The sequence below is a fragment of the Carettochelys insculpta genome, chromosome 9, assembly GCF_033958435.1.
Source record: "Carettochelys insculpta isolate YL-2023 chromosome 9, ASM3395843v1, whole genome shotgun sequence".
Lineage (NCBI taxonomy): Eukaryota > Metazoa > Chordata > Testudines > Carettochelyidae > Carettochelys > Carettochelys insculpta.
Genome location: NC_134145.1, coordinates 57671725 through 57687561, shown reverse-complemented (window position 1 = coordinate 57687561; position 15837 = coordinate 57671725). Strand labels below are relative to the sequence as shown.

General features: G+C 51.2%; 1 protein-coding gene across 1 annotated transcript in view; it reads left to right on the top strand.

Annotated features, from left to right (window-relative positions):
* CACNA1E (calcium voltage-gated channel subunit alpha1 E) overlaps positions 1–15837 on the top strand; it is a 245656-nt gene that overhangs the window by 138784 nt on the left and 91035 nt on the right. The window contains exons 9-11 of the mRNA XM_075003399.1: positions 10754–10869; positions 15279–15332; positions 15738–15827. Coding sequence (XP_074859500.1) covers positions 10754–10869; positions 15279–15332; positions 15738–15827 — 260 coding nt within the window. The remainder of the gene's footprint in view (positions 1–10753; positions 10870–15278; positions 15333–15737; positions 15828–15837) is intronic.

The following is a 15837-nucleotide window of genomic DNA, read 5'->3' as shown; positions in this document are numbered from 1 at the left end:
TCACTGTGAGTCAGAAAGATTTATTTGTTTGGTCTGGGGTTCATTCAGTGCTGCTGAAAGGTGTTGGAACAGTGGTCTTGGAGATGGAGGCTGTTTGTTCACAACATCGATAGTTGTTATTACCCTGTTGACATCGGCCCTGAACTGAAAGGGAACACCTAGAGGATACCGGAGGATTTTAGTCACCAGTCAACCTTGGTTTCTTTGGCGCATCAACCCAAAAGGCAGCCAATTGTCATGGTGAGGGTTTTTTTTAAATATATATGAGGATGCATCTCTCACTGATCCTGCTATGTTCCTCATGCACAGACCTGGGGACCCAGTTTATCCAAAAATACTCTCTCTCTTTGCATTTACAGAAAGAGTGTGCCTGTAGGTGAGGGGAAACACTTCTGGTTGCTGAGGGTCTAGTGAGGTCTCTCACCCAGTAGCAGATAGTACCTAACAAATTCTCAGATCAGATGAAGGGAATACCATAGTTGTATTAGAGAGAAGCAAGGAGACGGGAGAATTCGCAGTGAAGGGAGGAATGTACCATCTGTGCTCCAAATGCCCGGAGGAACTGGGCATGGTGTTATGATGGTCGCCTCCCATGGAGGAGGACATATGCCAAACTTCTCAGCCTCTGCTTCACTGAGTTCTTGTGCTTTCTGTCAAAACCTCCTGTGTTCCTCTGGGTAACTAGTGAATCGCATCAGTTTTACAGAACGCAAAGTGACATAAATCCCAACATACTGAAAGGTCGCCCTCAGCCCTGACACGTGAGTGGACACAGCTGACCTCAGTGGGCTTTCACCTCCTTAAACCAGTGCTGAGTTTTGCCTGCTGTCCTTCAGTGACCAGAGGCGAAGGGGTATGGCTCCTGGAAAATCACCACGGCTTGGAAAGGGGGCTCTGCTCACAGCTGGCAGTTTGGCCTGCCAGCTGGAGTGTGCGCCAGAGTATAAATACATCTAGCCGTAGTTTTAGAAATGGGGCAGTCAGGCTGAACGATGCGCTCAGGGGCACAGAGTTTGGCTCCCCAATGCATCCAAGGCTTCCCAGAGGTGAGACGGCCTTGAGGGGAGGGAGTAGCTCACACAGAGGTGTTGTATTGGTCGGAGCCAGGCTCTACCCACCCATCCTTGGCTGTATTTGGCCATCTGGAGGTATTTGAAGCGGGAAATGGAAGATCATAGAGAAACCTCCCTCCCATCTGAGGCTTGACCTACAGGACAGACTTACATTGGTGTAGCTGTGTCGTTCAAGGGTGAAAATCCTCAACCCTGAGTGATACCACCCTAACTGCTGGTATAAACAGGGCTGTATCAATGGGAGGCTTTCACTTGTCACCATAGCTACCACTTCTCTGGGCAGTGGAGTACCTGCCGTGATGGGAGAAGGAGAAGCCTTGGTGTAGAACACGTATTCACTATGTGCTGTAGTGGAGCAGCTGCATTGGTGAAACTGCTCCCCTGCGGTGTGGTATGTATAGACAAGCAATGGTGGGACTTCCATGTCCAAAGCCTTTCAGTGGGAGTGGGGTTCCTGACTCCTCTAGGCTCCTCTGAAAGCCCATCCTCCTCCTGACTGCAGCCTCTCAATGGCTGTCAGTCAGCGTTGCCTGCCCCATTCTTACTCAGCTCCAGCACTATCTTTACCCAATGCTGTAAATTGGTTCTGAGCAATCCTTGATCTGTCATTTTCGCCCACCCACTTTCAGATGTCACCAGCCCCCGCTGCTGCCCTGCTCAGTAATGTGTCGCTTTGAAATGAAATAATTCATTACATTGAGCTTAACTTAATCCCCACCCCGGCTAAAAGCAATTAGCCCGTATGCAAGATTTGCAATCTGCTAAAATTTTATCGTTGAAAATACAGCGGCTGTGGACGAGGCCCAATCCCTGGACATGCTGAAAACAGCCATACCAGGAAAGCCCCCCTCTCAGAATCAGCCCTTAACTTAGGTCTTTCCAAATGAAGTCTTGATGGAAAGAGTCCGTCAGTGTAAGTTCTAGCCCCCAAGTGAGGGTCAACAAGGGTGCACCAACATCCTGCCCTCATACGCTGAGAGGGTGGGGGCTCATTGTGCGTAATAAAGGGCGACTGGGAAGGGGATGTTTCCATTTGCTTCCCCAAGGATTCAGGCCCAGAAAACTGTTGTTTTTGTTTCCAAACGCTTCTTGGACATGTCTCCTAGAATGTAAAGCCAAAAGAGAACAATGCAGACGTCTAGGTCTGGCTGGCGCTATAATAACACAGACCAGAGGACTTCCCTGAATTGACCCTTACCCTAAGGGTAGGTCTGCACAACAGGGTAAAGTTGACCTCAAGTATGCAACTCCAGCTATGTTGATAGCATAGGTGGAGTCAGTGCAACTTAGGTCAAGTTGCTGTGGGGTCTCCGGTGTGGGGTGCTGATGTAAGAAACTCTCTGATCGACTTTCCTTATGCTTTTCATTCTGTGCTGGAGTTGATGAGAGAACGATCGATGAACGATTAGCAGGTCTTTATTAGACCTGCTAAATTGACCCCGGGAGATCAATGGCCACACCGCTGATCTCCCAGTAAGTGTAAACCTGTTCTCAGTGTTAAAAATGTGCACTTTATTTCTAGTCTCGATTTGTTTAGCTTCAACTTCCAGCTATTGGCTCTCATTATATTTTTCTCTGCTAAGCTGGAGAGCCCTGGATTAGCCAATGTCTCTTTCCCAAATAGGTGATTGTAGTTTGACACCAAGTCACCCCTTAATCTTCTCCTTGGTAAGATAAACAGGCTGAATTTTTTGAGACCCTCATTTCCATCTTTCTCATCACTGTCGCATGGTTACAACAGCGTCTCTTGCTAAGCAAGTGGCTCCTTTAGATAATGGAGATTAGCCCACCTGTTCAGCCAGCGTGAGAGCTGTCAGGCCTTTTGGAAGACAGTAGGGGCAGGCAAGGTGGAATAGAGGCAGGGCCAGATTCTCAGCTAGGGCAAACTGGCATAGCTGTATTGACTTCAGTGCAGCCATGCTGACTTACACCAGAGGACTGTGTCACTAGAGATGTGTCTCCTACACCTTCTGGGCAGGGGTGGGCTCCCTGTTGTCACTTAGTGCATGAAAACCAGAAACGGCCATTCTATCCAGTGCATGCATCGAGGGGGGATCGGGAGCTTGCAGAACCTGGGACTCCTTCCTGCTCAGCTGAGCTTTTCACCTGGAGCGGAGTGGGTCTTAGAAGACGAGCTCCTTGCAGCTGCGGAAGGGTAGCCACTGGTGCTCACGTTCACACGATAGTTGGCGCTCCGCTGGCATTGCCCTGCACGTTGGGCTTGCTGGCGGTTACGTGGCCCTGAAGGTGAAACTTTACCCCATGAGGCGCTGTCAGAATGTCATGGTGATGTGTTGTGAGGTGCTGAAGTGATGGCCTCACCAGCCAACCAAACTGGGAGGCGTGGCTTCCCCACCTTTGAACCAAATTAGCATAAACTTCGTCTATGCTACGAAGCTAGCTTGACCCAGCTGCGTTGCTCAGGGGTGTGAAAAATCCATACCCTGGAGTGGTGTAGTGAAGCTGATCTCACCCCAGGTATAGACGGTGCCATTGCCTCTGCAGGAGGTGGATTACCTATGCCGACAAGAGAACCCCTCCCATCGGCACTGAAGCGCGACAGCGATACGGATGCAGAATTGTAGTGTGTCAAACAGACAACCCCTTTGTTTCCAAGCGGCACCTCCATGGTCTGTGGTGCCCAGGGTCTGCGGTGAGCAGAGAACAGGAGGTACTGAATGATCTAGAGTAGACATTTCTCTTGTTCTCTGCAGTGCTGCACATACACCTTATTCCCAAATATTAGCAAATAGAGTCTCAGCTCTTGGCTTGATTGGCTGTCAAGGCTTTTTCTTACTCCCTTTCTCCTTTATTTTCTCTTCTCCTTCCATCTCCCATTTTTAGTCTCCTTTTCTTTCTGTCCTCCCTCCCTCCCCTCTAATGTAGGAGTAGAGTAGGTCTCATTTTAGTCTGACATCCACAGATAGAGGTGGGGAGCCGTTTGCTGCTGAATGCCAGACCGGCAGGAAGCGTAACCTTCCTGGGGTGGAAGTGAAAAAGTTCACATTGTCTAGAGATCTTAAACAAGGGAGTCTGGGAACAGTGAGAATTTGTTTCCTTTCCCGCCTGCCTTCCCCTGCCCCCGCCCCCCCCCCCCCGCCAAAAATGCCCACACAGTGCTAAGTGCGTAATGGCTCTGCCTGGGCAGTCCGACTCCCTCTGGTGCAGAGCTACAGTTCTTTGGATGGTGCATGTTTGGAGGAGGGCGATGGCTGCTGTGATCTCAGAGGAGTGAGATGCAATCTTGTAAAAGAACCCAGCTGTTCTTTCTTCAGAGCCATGCCTCTTTCATGCTGTGGTGAGAATGCTGTGGGGCCACAAGGCGGGTGGGGAGGGGAGAGATCTTTAAGCCTCCTTCTTTGGATAGGCTTTTGTTCCTGCTCAAGTACTGCGACTGGCGCTTAGCCGTGTGCTCTGTGTGTGTGCGTGCGTGTGTGTGTGTGTGTGTGTGTGTGTGTGTACACACTTGCCAAACACCCGCATGTGCCTACGTGTGTCTGGGCAGAACTCATCCCTTTCCTTCAGTGGAGTGACTGCAGAGATTAATCTGGCCCCCTGCGTGCGTGGCAGTGGGAGTCTACACAGGTGTATGTATGGTTGTATATGTAGATTTATATCCTCAAAGTATTGTGTCTATGCAAGTGGCAACACAGTGTGTGTGTGTGCGTGTGCGTGCACGCGCGCATCTCGTCTTATGCTTCTGACTGAACGTGCCTGTGTGGGTGTATATATCAAATGCATCACTTTGTGCAGTGCCTGTAGTCATGTGGGCCTCCAGGCGTGTGGTTCCTCTGTTGCTGTGTGTGCAGTAGCAGCATGTAGAGCCCGCTGCAGATACAAAGTTAGCGCCCACGTTCGCAGCACGGGGGTTCGCGGGGTTCTAGATACAAAATTTGCATCTGCAAAAGCAAGCCGTGGCTATCTGGATCAGAATACCCAGGGCTGCAAAGAGGATAGCCGCGCATTGGCAGGGCTCCATCAGCAGGCAGCCTGTATCTGAGTATGGATCAGGTCCATGGGTATGTTACTTGGCATGTTTCCCCATGTTCCTGTTTCTGTCTGGGCCTTTTGGTGCATGTTCCTGAGTGCAGGTAGTCCTGCCTGTGTGTTCATAGTAGGGGTATCACCCATCTAGTCACGCAAATCCAAACACTCTTGCCCTGCCCCTACCCACCCCTTCCTTGAGGCCACACCCCTTCTCTGAGGCTCCATCCCCTCCTTCCATCATACACTGTCCCCCATACTTGCTTATTTTCCCCAGGTTGGTGCAAAGGGCTGGGGCCTGGGAGTTTGGAGGATGGGAGCAGGCTGTGGGCTATTCCTGGATCAGGGAGTTGGGATCCAGGATGGGTTGGAGGGTGCAGGCTCTGAGAAGGGCTCAGGTTTGGGGCAAGGAGTTGGGGCACAGGAGGGGCTAAGGGTGCAGGCTCCAGCCAGGCAGCACTTACTCTTGGTGGTTCCCGATTGTGGCGCAACAGGGCGAATGCAGGCTCGCTACACACCCCAGCTCTGGGTGGCTCCCACAAGTGGCCAGCATGTCCCCACAGCCTCTAGCGACAGAAACTAGGTGGCTCTGTGTGCTGTCCCTGCCCTGAGCGCTGCCCTTGCAGCTCCCATTGGCTGGGGTATCATGCAGTGCCCCTGCTTGCCCAGGGATCTCTGGGACATGTCAGCTGCTCCTGGGACTGGTGCGGGGCCTGGGCATGCCCATTCTGCTGCACCTCCAGACTTTTAGTAGTTTGAAATCTCTTGGCTCGGCTTCAGTAGCTTTTGGGACATAGAACCTGATTCTGGGAGACACTCAGCAAAAGCGGGAAGGTTGACAACCGTAGTTCCTGTCCTGATAGCAACACACAGGAAGGAGGAACCTTTGCTTCTGGATGAGGTCACCCATGTGCATACACAAGTGTGCAAGCCAGAACTGGCAGTGTGTGATTGTGCATTTCAGTGAATGTCTGTGTGTGGTTTATGTAGGTGTATTAGCATGTGCGTATCTGTATATTGTTATGGGAATGTACATCAGCCTGTTTGCTTGTGCTGCATATGTGTAGTCACATGTATATCTTTGGTCACGTGTGTGACTGCAGCAGACTGCTTTTGTGGGTTTCTTTCTTTCATGGGTTTTCCTTCAGTTGAGTCCATGTGTGTGCTCCTGTCTGAGTGATGTGGTGTGTGAGTGTGGCACTCAAGCGTGGGCATGAGCGTTTTTGTGGCTGCTGGTCATGGCGTATGCTTGCGCTAGTAAGGTCACAAGTCTGACATCTGTTTGCCCCAATCCCTAAATGGCCTTCTCAAGGATTGAACTCACAGCCCCAGCTTTAGCAGGCCAAGGCTCAAACCACTGAGCTCTGCCTCCCCCCCGGCTGCACACATGCACTTTTCTTTGTGCATGTCCAGCACGCGCGTGTGCAAAGCATCCAGAGATGAGTGAGACTCCGTGTTCCAGTGTCTGACCATGATGCTCATGTGTGCAGACTTGCAGGGTCGTGTGTGTGTGTATGTATCTCTCTGCATCTTGCAGGCTTGCCCACCCTGGAGGGGTGCATTTCTGACTGAGTTACTATGACAACAGCGAGAGACCCTGAATCCATAAACAAAGCTCTGTTTGCACTGAATGGGAGACCGGTGCATTGCAGATCACTAGAGCAAAGCAGCTTCTGCAGAGAGAAAGGTCTGCCTGCAAACCTTTCGGCAGTTCTTCCCATAGACTAATCCTTTGACTTCCATTCAGGCCCATCAGGGGTGGGACTGGGAGGAGCAGCTTCTGCCTCTAGGGGAGCTGGGATCTAATTCACCAGCTAGTTGGGTCTCCAGCCACAAATGCCTCCTGTTCTACAGCCATCAAGGGCTTAACCTGTCAGGAGTAAGCTCACGTTGAGGCTGGGACTCCATTTTCTCTAGGTGTCCCCTTCAGTGCCCATGGTAGAGGAGAGAAGATTCCCAGAATGTGGTGCCCCAGCAGCTTGCAAGTAGAGTAGGGATGGGTTAAGGAGGGAATCGCAGCCTTTGCTGTGAGTTCACGGGGTATGCTGGAGTCCAGACAGATTTTAGCTTCTGAGGTTTCTTATTGTAAGGTTAACTATAGGAGACACCAGACCAGACCTACCAATCGCGTGTCCTCTGTGGACACAGCCAAAGCTGGAACTTTTGGTGGAAGTTCTGCCCCCCCCACTCCACGTATGCTAGTCCCAAAGTCAGAATTGTCAAAGGAGCTCAGCACCTGCGAATGGGCCACTTTTCAGAATGACTTGGCACACGGGGTAAGTGCTGGGGAATACAGAGCTCTGTTTGCAAATCTGGCCTTGGTCATGCGACCTTATCCTCCCGGCTCTGAGAGAGGAACTGCTTAGGGTTGGTCTGCGCTAGGCAGGTAAGTTGATTGCAGATCTGCACGTCTAGCTACAGCAATTGCATAGCTAGAATCGACTTATCTGCAGTCGACCTACCTGGCCGTCCTCACTGAGGGAGGTCGATGGGAGAAACTGTCGTTTCGAGGAATCGTATCTGGAGGAACACAGGTTCCACTGTCTACCCCAGACGGTTCCATTGCACCATCTCTACCAGGTGCACGAAATCAAACTCTGGAATATTAACCCTGTCTAGGTTGATCTGCCCCGCTGTAGACGTACCCTCAGTCTGTGGAGTATGAGGGCTGAGCATTAGATGCCTGCCTGACTCCTGCGAGGGTTGTTCCTTGGAAACTTAATCTGTTTGTGATACGGTGAAGTATTACCATCGGAAAGGCTACTTCTATCTCCCCGTCCCTCTGGCTGATCACTGCGCTGGGGCTCCTGCTGACAGACCTCTTCTGATTCAGCTGTGCTTTGGGGATTACGATCATTGCACCAAGTGGCACTCTCACCCTGCACGCTTTCCTCCCATGCACGGGAGCCAGGCGGTGTCCCTGGTACCCCGCGTTAGTGAACACTCGAGCAACAGCCTTCCCTCAAACAAGATGATTAAATAAGAATGAGAAATGAGGCAACGGAATTATGCCAGGCCAGTGGCTAGGGGTATGGCCTAGGATTCAGCACACCGAGGCCTGTTGCAGTCTTGCTGGGCATCCTCGGACAAGCTCCGCTGAGGGGAGAGGGGACCCAGCCTCCATGCCTGAGGTCTGCCTGGGAGTGAGTGAAGGGGCGTGCTGGTGGATAAAATGGACAAACATCAAAGCCCTTGGGAGCATGGTCCCGAGCAAACCCATGAACTAACAGTGACTCGAGCGGCATGGCGAGGGGTCCTCGGTCCGGCCTGCTCAGAGCCCTCCCATGCACTCCTGGCCTGACAGCTTCAGCAGGCCTCCAGGTATGTTATGTGGGGGGCCTGACTCCCTGCTCTGGAAAGGGCAGGACCTTAGCTGGAAGGGGTGGGGCCCTCAGCACTGCCTGGGCCACACCACTGGGCCCCAGCCCTCAGAGCCACACAGAGAGGTGCTCCAGCAATGATTTAAAGGGCCCAGGTGCCAGCTGACCATTGATAACAGTGTCCGTAAGTGGCAGCTGGGAGCCTATTTAAATCCCCGGGCCCCAGGGCAACTGCCCCCTTTGGCCCTCCCCCAGTCAGGCCTGCTCCTGGCAGAAGGGGCTGTGATGAGGCAGCAAACATGAAAGTATCTGCCTGATCCAACTGTTTCCTGTGGCAGAGAGGGAGGGTCGCACTGTCTGGTTGCTATCGCAGTGCTCAATTGGCATCGGCGAGTGGAAAACCGTATACCCCAGTCACGCTGGTCATTTTTAATTCTTCTCCTCACTCCTGCGCTGGGCTGTCAGCTCTGCAGGCGGTGGGGGAGAGTGAGTCTGGGGACTAGATGCCATCACTTTGTGTCCGGAGAAGGCTGGAGTTCTTGGGCGTCCCCCCGCGTCCCATGCCTGCGCCCCAGCCTCCCCAACCTTGCGCAGCTGCATGGAGCACGCTGCAGGGCTGCAGTAGAATGAATTTGGACTTAATAATGCATTCTGCCCCGCCTCCCCCCGCGCCGAGCCTCCCGGCAACTCTGCAGTCTGTGTAACAAGGAGCCGTGCCTGCTCTCAGCCAGCGTGCAGGGACTGCGTAGAGATTTAAGCATCTCTCTGGGAGATGAGCAGAGAGTATCAGGTCATACGGCAGGAATGCTCTTGCCTGGCTGCCTGAGCAGAGCCCTGCAGGGTCGGCCCTCGCCTGCCCCAGCCTGCCCACTCCATGGGCTTGCCCAGCCTTGGCTCTTCAGGCACTGTGCACAGCCCTTCTCAGGTCCCCTCTGCTATGTCTTGCCCCCCCGTCCAGTGCAGGGGCGCTGCATGTCTCACCCACCCTCTGAAGGGGTTAGTGGTGTGGCAGAACTTGGCAAGCCCTGGGAGGAGGGAGACCCAAATTTGGATCTGGGCTATAAACTCTCCCAGCCCGGGCACTGGTGCTGGGCTGAGCTGCTCAAGAATGTGGGGATTTCATTGCATAGTCATCAGCTTCACTCCTCTCTCCTCCACTGACAGCTCCGTACTATTCACGCCTGCAGCAGCGCCGAGAGCCGCCACGGACCCTGGGGCAAGATGGGAGGGGGACCCGGTGTTTTGTTCTAGAAAGGGCGGGGCCATGAGTGGAAGGGGTGGGGCCAAGAGCTGTCAGCTCTAGGTGCCACCTGTACCACCGTGTTGAGCCTGTCCCCTGCCAGCTCCCTCACAGTCGTGCACAGCCGGAGCAGCCTGAGGCATTTTAAAGGGGCCCAGAGCTCCAGCCAGCTTCAGTGCCAAAGTACCAGCAGCAGCAGCAGTCAGAGTTCCTGGCCCCTGGAAAGGCTGGGCCCGGGGGCAACTTCTGCCCCCCTTGCCCTGCCAACAGCCGGCTGCCTGGCTGCCAGGTCACCCTTCCACACATCGCACTGTAGAAGTGATCCATCTGTTCCTTGGTCCTATACATTCATCCACTGGGCCCCTTCATCCCAGTTATACTGATGCTTTGGCTCAGTGGGCCTGTTCCTTTCTTCCATCTGCTCCAGCCACCTCCCCAGCGGGCCTGAGTGCAAGGGCAAGGTCTGCATCCGCCTCAGCCATCCCTAGCGCTTCCCTACGCCTGTACCGGTCAGCTGTGCACCCGCTCTGCCACCGCACCAGCTCTCCCCTTCCTCCTCCCAGACAGTCTTCTGCCACCCTCAGGCTGCCCTGAGAGCTGTCCCCATCCTGACCATGCTGCCCCGTTCCCACCCTTCTTCTCCAGCTGGGCCAGCCCTGGTGTGCCACCCTGCGCGCACGCACACACACACACACAAAGCATGGTCCAGCCTGTGCCACCCTGCGTGCGCGCACACACATACACACACACACACAGCATGGTCCAGCCTGTGCCATCCGGCACACACACACTCATGTACACACCATGGTCTAGGCTGTGCCATTCTGCACACACTCATGCACACACTCATACACACCCTGGTCTCGGCTTAGCCCCATACACTTATGCATGCGCGTGCGCGCGCGCACACACACACACACATACACACACACACACAAAGCATAGTGCATTCTGTGCCACCCTGCACATACACAAACACGCACACACACCATTGTCCAGGCTAATCCACCCTGGACATGCGCACACACCCAAACACATGTCCCTGCCCAAGCCCTGGTGCCCAGCTGTCTCCCACACGCCCCCTGCCTTGCCATGATCCCTTGGTAACACCACCGTCTGCCCTTCCATGCCCACAGGGAATTCGCCAAAGAGCGCGAGCGGGTGGAGAATCGCAGAGCCTTCATGAAGCTGCGGCGCCAGCAGCAGATTGAACGGGAACTGAATGGCTACCGGGCGTGGATAGACAAAGCAGGTAAGGCTGGCGACGGGCAGCACCAGTGGGAGCGGCTCCCTGGGGCTCTGCAAAGTGTCGGGCTGCCATTGCCCGTTTATGAATTAGCTCCCTATTAGACATACGACTCTGCCCCTCCCACACACCCCGACCATCTCTGCCTCATGCCTCCCCAGCAAGATAGTTCACCGGCGCAGAGGGCGCTCTGCTGAGCTGCAGGAGACCGAATGGTGTGTTGGAGCAAAAGCCCATGAGAGGTGCCTGGGCTGGGCCGCATTCTGCCTTTGGTTACGAATGCCTGCGTCGCTGCTGTCCTCGGGGGAGACGGGGCAGAAGAGAGGGCGGGAGTTGGTGTGGCTGTGTATTCCATCACTGAGATGGGCTGCGCGATGCGAGACAGGTCGAAATCGCAGGCCGAGTGGGTAGAACAGCGTGTTTGGTCGCCTGCGGGTATTGGAGCTAACTTTAGGGGCCATTAGCACAGCTGCCCAATGACACAGCTAAAATATTTTCGCTCTTCTCCCATAAGCATGCCCTGAGGAAATCAGAAATTCAGACTTATCCTCCAGTACCAGATAGTTCCACGTTGTCAGCAGGCTCATGTCTAGTGGTCGGTGCAACCTCCACCCACGTGTTCTGCAGTAAGCTCTCTCCAGGGAGGTCCTTGTGCCTGCATGCAGCTCACTGCAGCACCGAGGCCGGAGGGATTGTGCTGCTGTCTGGCGGCCGGGCACAGCACACAGCCGGGAGTCTGACAGATTGCTGTCACTTCTCTTCCTCAGGAATGGGCTGATCCTCACAGAGGTGAGCTCAGTGCTTCCATGGGGCGGTTGTTTGCCCAGGTGTCCTTAGTGGCTGAGCTAACACGTCTCCACGTGTCCACCCTCCTGGCCTCAGCTCAGGAACTTGACGCGCTCCTGCAAACAGCCTCAGGAGGTGTGATGAACCAGCGTAGCACTTAGCTGCTGGGTTTTAAACGAGGATGTACAAACCAGCTTCTCAAGGCCCCATTTTGGAGTGCGCATTTTTAATGTGGTGCTTGCAGAGCAGTGCCAGCGCTAGGCCTATACAAGGGGGAAAGTTACGGCTGTTTGGTAACACAGCTGTGAATGTCCATATGTTCTGAGATTTCGGTTCCTAGTTTAACCTTAACCCTGAATTTCCTGGGTTCCTAACAGTCACCTTTTTGTGATATTTTTTCTTGACTGAAAGGGCGTATACAGGTCAAACCACAGGCATGCACTTGGTTTCGCTCTAAGATTTGTGCGCATGGGTCGCAATTATAAAGAGCATCCAATTCCATATTTTAAATATTGAAACAGTTTGCTTGGACTTCATGCCACACTGAGGGACCTAGCTGGGGCTCTGCATTTTATCCACCCTTATGGGGTCATAATTTAGAGTAGGTGACTGTCAGTTAGTCACTTTCCAGACAGTTCCACTCTGGCAGGGTTTTCGGACCAGATACTGGTCCCTGTGTGAGCACTTCCGTCCCCAGCAGCTGACCTGTGAATTCATGTAAGAAAATGAAGGTTTTTCTGCACAACTATAGATTTCCAAACAGGCATGAGATAGACTTTGGATCTCACACTTGTTTTCTAACTTGTCATCAATGTCTCACTTACGGCATCTTTTGTCACTGAAGAATTTATTCTAATAATTTTGTTTTGGTCCTGGTGTGTAGGAAGGGGTTTTAAATAGGACTGGGGAGAGTGGAGTCAGATAAACTAAAAAGAGGACTTGCACCTTCATTCAAGACTCATGCGAGCAATGTTTAGAGATTCATAGAAGTTTTGTTAACTTCAAGACGAACCTGAGACACCAAGTTCAGCTATAGATCTAGTTCCAGACTTCTCCAGCATTTGGGGGAGGTCAGATCTAGGGTTTTGGATCATGCCCATGTGCTGCCTGGTTTCAGCTGGGAACAAAAAAAGGAAGCACTGGAATGCAACAGAAAATGTTTCTATGGATACATCTGCACTTACAAAGGAAGTAACTTGGTCGGAGTCAATCTTCCAGGGTTCATTTTTGTGCACCTAGTGGAGATACGTGAAATCAAACTATCAGGGCTCAACAGTTGACTCTTGTGCTTTTCATGGGGTCACAAGGATTAAGGGAGGTCGACAGGAGAGCTTCTTCCATGGATGTCCCTGAGCAGTGGGAAGAACTAGATAAGCCGATCCTAAATAAGTCAGTTCCAGCTACGTAATTGTTGTAGCTGAAATTGTGTGTGTAGGATCTACTTTCAGGTCAAGTGTAGACTTGCCACATGATATTTCAGCTTTGAGTAGAAGCAGGGCAGACTGGGAATTTTGTAAAGTGGGAGAGGAGAGGATTTTCAAGCATGTTTTTGGAGACCCAAGAATTTTGGATAAATTGAAGCATCAGAAAACTTTGTTGTTAATCTCAGCCAGATGACGTATTTCAGGTTCGCCATCCTAGTTTGTTTTCAGGATTCTAGACAACATTCAGGGCCTGATCCTCTCAGCTGGTATATGCAGGTATAGCTGTGTCCATTGATACTAGCTGAAGAGCTGGCCTTTTAAATATGTAGATTCCTTTTCTGTTCTATGACTGGGTTGTTCTGTGGCATGTTCCTGATGGCATCCCCAAATTTTGGGGCTAAAAATCATCATGTAAATCTGCCATCTTTTACAACCTCTGAAATCATGATAAATGTTAGTTTAAAAATCTAACCACAGTCATGTTCCAGAAACAAGTCTTCCATTTTTCACCAGTGCAAAATAGTAGTTTGACTAGAAACTTGGGATAAGGTGAAAGACAGACACTACTTGTGATAACTGATTTTTTTTGGTTGCAGTGCCAAAAATTAAAATAAAAAAATCAGTTCTCATCACACCAAATCTGAATTTTTTTCAGAATTTTCGGTGAATTGACAAAGTCCAGTTTTGTGTTTGTTCTCAGGTGGGAATATGAACCAGTATCTCCCGCAACCCTGGGAGCTCCCTAACCTCAACATGTGTCTGTACTTGAGCAGTTGTGGTTCAACCACCATGTCCTCCTTTGGCCATTTTGTGGCTAATCAAAATTATTTGTGTTCGAAATTTGAGAATAGTTTAAGGTCAACCAAATGGTTCATCTAATAAATTCCTTGTCCAAAAATGTAGCCTGTCTTTACTTCATTAAACATCTTAGTTGGCCCTTAATAGTTCTTACCTCTTGGAGCAGGCAGCAAGACAGTGGACTGGAAGTAATTTTTCTTTCCAACTGGCTGATGTAATGTTGCGCCCCTGATGCTTTCTGCTGTTCAAGTCATAGCGGCTCATTCACAAGGTGAAGAAAGTCAGGATGCCATTAGGGTGATTTGTAATCCATGCTAGTAACGCTGCCAGCAGCATCCCCTGATTAATTACATTATCTTGTGTTGCTGTCATATGCTGGAACAGTTCCACTTCACTACATGGCTTTCTTAGGGAACCAACGCTGCATTTCCTCGCTCACTTCATCTTTAACATGCATTGAAAATGCTCTTGACAAAACTGGAGGAATGGTCGGAAATGAATAGGATGAAATTCAGTCAGGACAAATGAGAAAATACTTGGTTTGGTAGGGATAACCCATTGCACAGATACACAATGGAGAATGACTGCCGAGGACGGAGTACTGCAGAAAAGGATCTGAGGGCTGTGGTGGATCGCAAACTCGAAATGAGTAAAGAATGTAACAGAACTGTATAAAAAGCAAGTGTCATTCTGGGATCTGTGAGCAGGTGTGTGGTAAGCAAGACCAGGAAGTAATCCTTCTGTTCAACTCCACACTGAGAATGCCTCAGCTGGAGTATTGTGTCTGGTTCCAGATGCCGCATTTCGGAAAAGATGTGAACAAATTGGAAAAAGCCCTGAGGGGAGCAATAAAAGTGACAAGAGGCCGAGAAAACATGATCTGTGAGGGAAGAATCAAAAACTGGGTTTGCTTAGAGTGGAGAAGAGAAGATTGAGGAGGGGTCTGGTAACAGTTTTCAAGTACCTGAAAGGTGGTTGTAAAGAGGAGGGAGATCATTTGTTTTACTTATCCACTGAGGACTGGACAAGAAGCAATGGGCTTAAATAGTGGTAAGGGTGATTTAGTTTGGGCATGAGGAAAAACTTCCTTTTATTGTAGTTAAGCACTTGAGTAAGTTGTCTAGGAACTCTCTGGAATCTCTGTCACTGGAGGTTTTTAAGACTAGATCGGACAAATACTTGTTAGGGATGGGCTGGATAATACTTAGCCATCCTCAAGGTCCCTCCCACTCCTATATTTCTATGATTCTGGCAGGTCTGCGTCTCCTCCCTCTGGCTGCCCTTCTTCCTGTCTGGCTGCGAGTGCCAGACGTGAGGTCTGCGGGAGCTCTGAGCTTCTGTTTTTCCCCCTTCCCTAGTGTATCTGGTTCTTGAAGCCAAAATACTAACCCCTTTGTTTTTATGTAGAGGAAGTAATGCTGGCTGAAGAGAACAAAAATTCTGGGACATCAGCCTTGGAAGGTAAGGAGAACAGTAAGTTGTCTAACATAGATACATCCCTTTTCCACCTCCAGTTGAAAACATTAGAGCGGGGGAGCCAGATATGTGATTATGGCGAGTGTGGGGAGCCAAACCACTGTTGTTGTTGGTTAACAGAAGACAGTCATCTCAGAGCAAAGATGTTTGACAGCGGCCTCGCCTGGTTAGGGAGGCTACAACATAGCAGAGCTCATGGAGCCAGTCTCAGCCTCTCTTGGTACAGAGTGTGTGATTCACTGTAGTTCTGGAAACTGGATGGCAGCCCTATCCAGCTACCAGGGCCCCAGTTACCAGGTTAGCTGGGTACCAAATAACAGGCCAGCTGGAGGCAGCTGAGCAGTCTATAGATACACTAGTAACTATAGCTCCCCTATTCTTCATTTCCAGTGCTCAGGAGAGCAACCATCAAAAGGAACCGGACAGAAGCCGTGAATCGTGACTCGAGTGACGAACACTGTGTCGATATCTCCTCTGTGGGTGAGTGGAG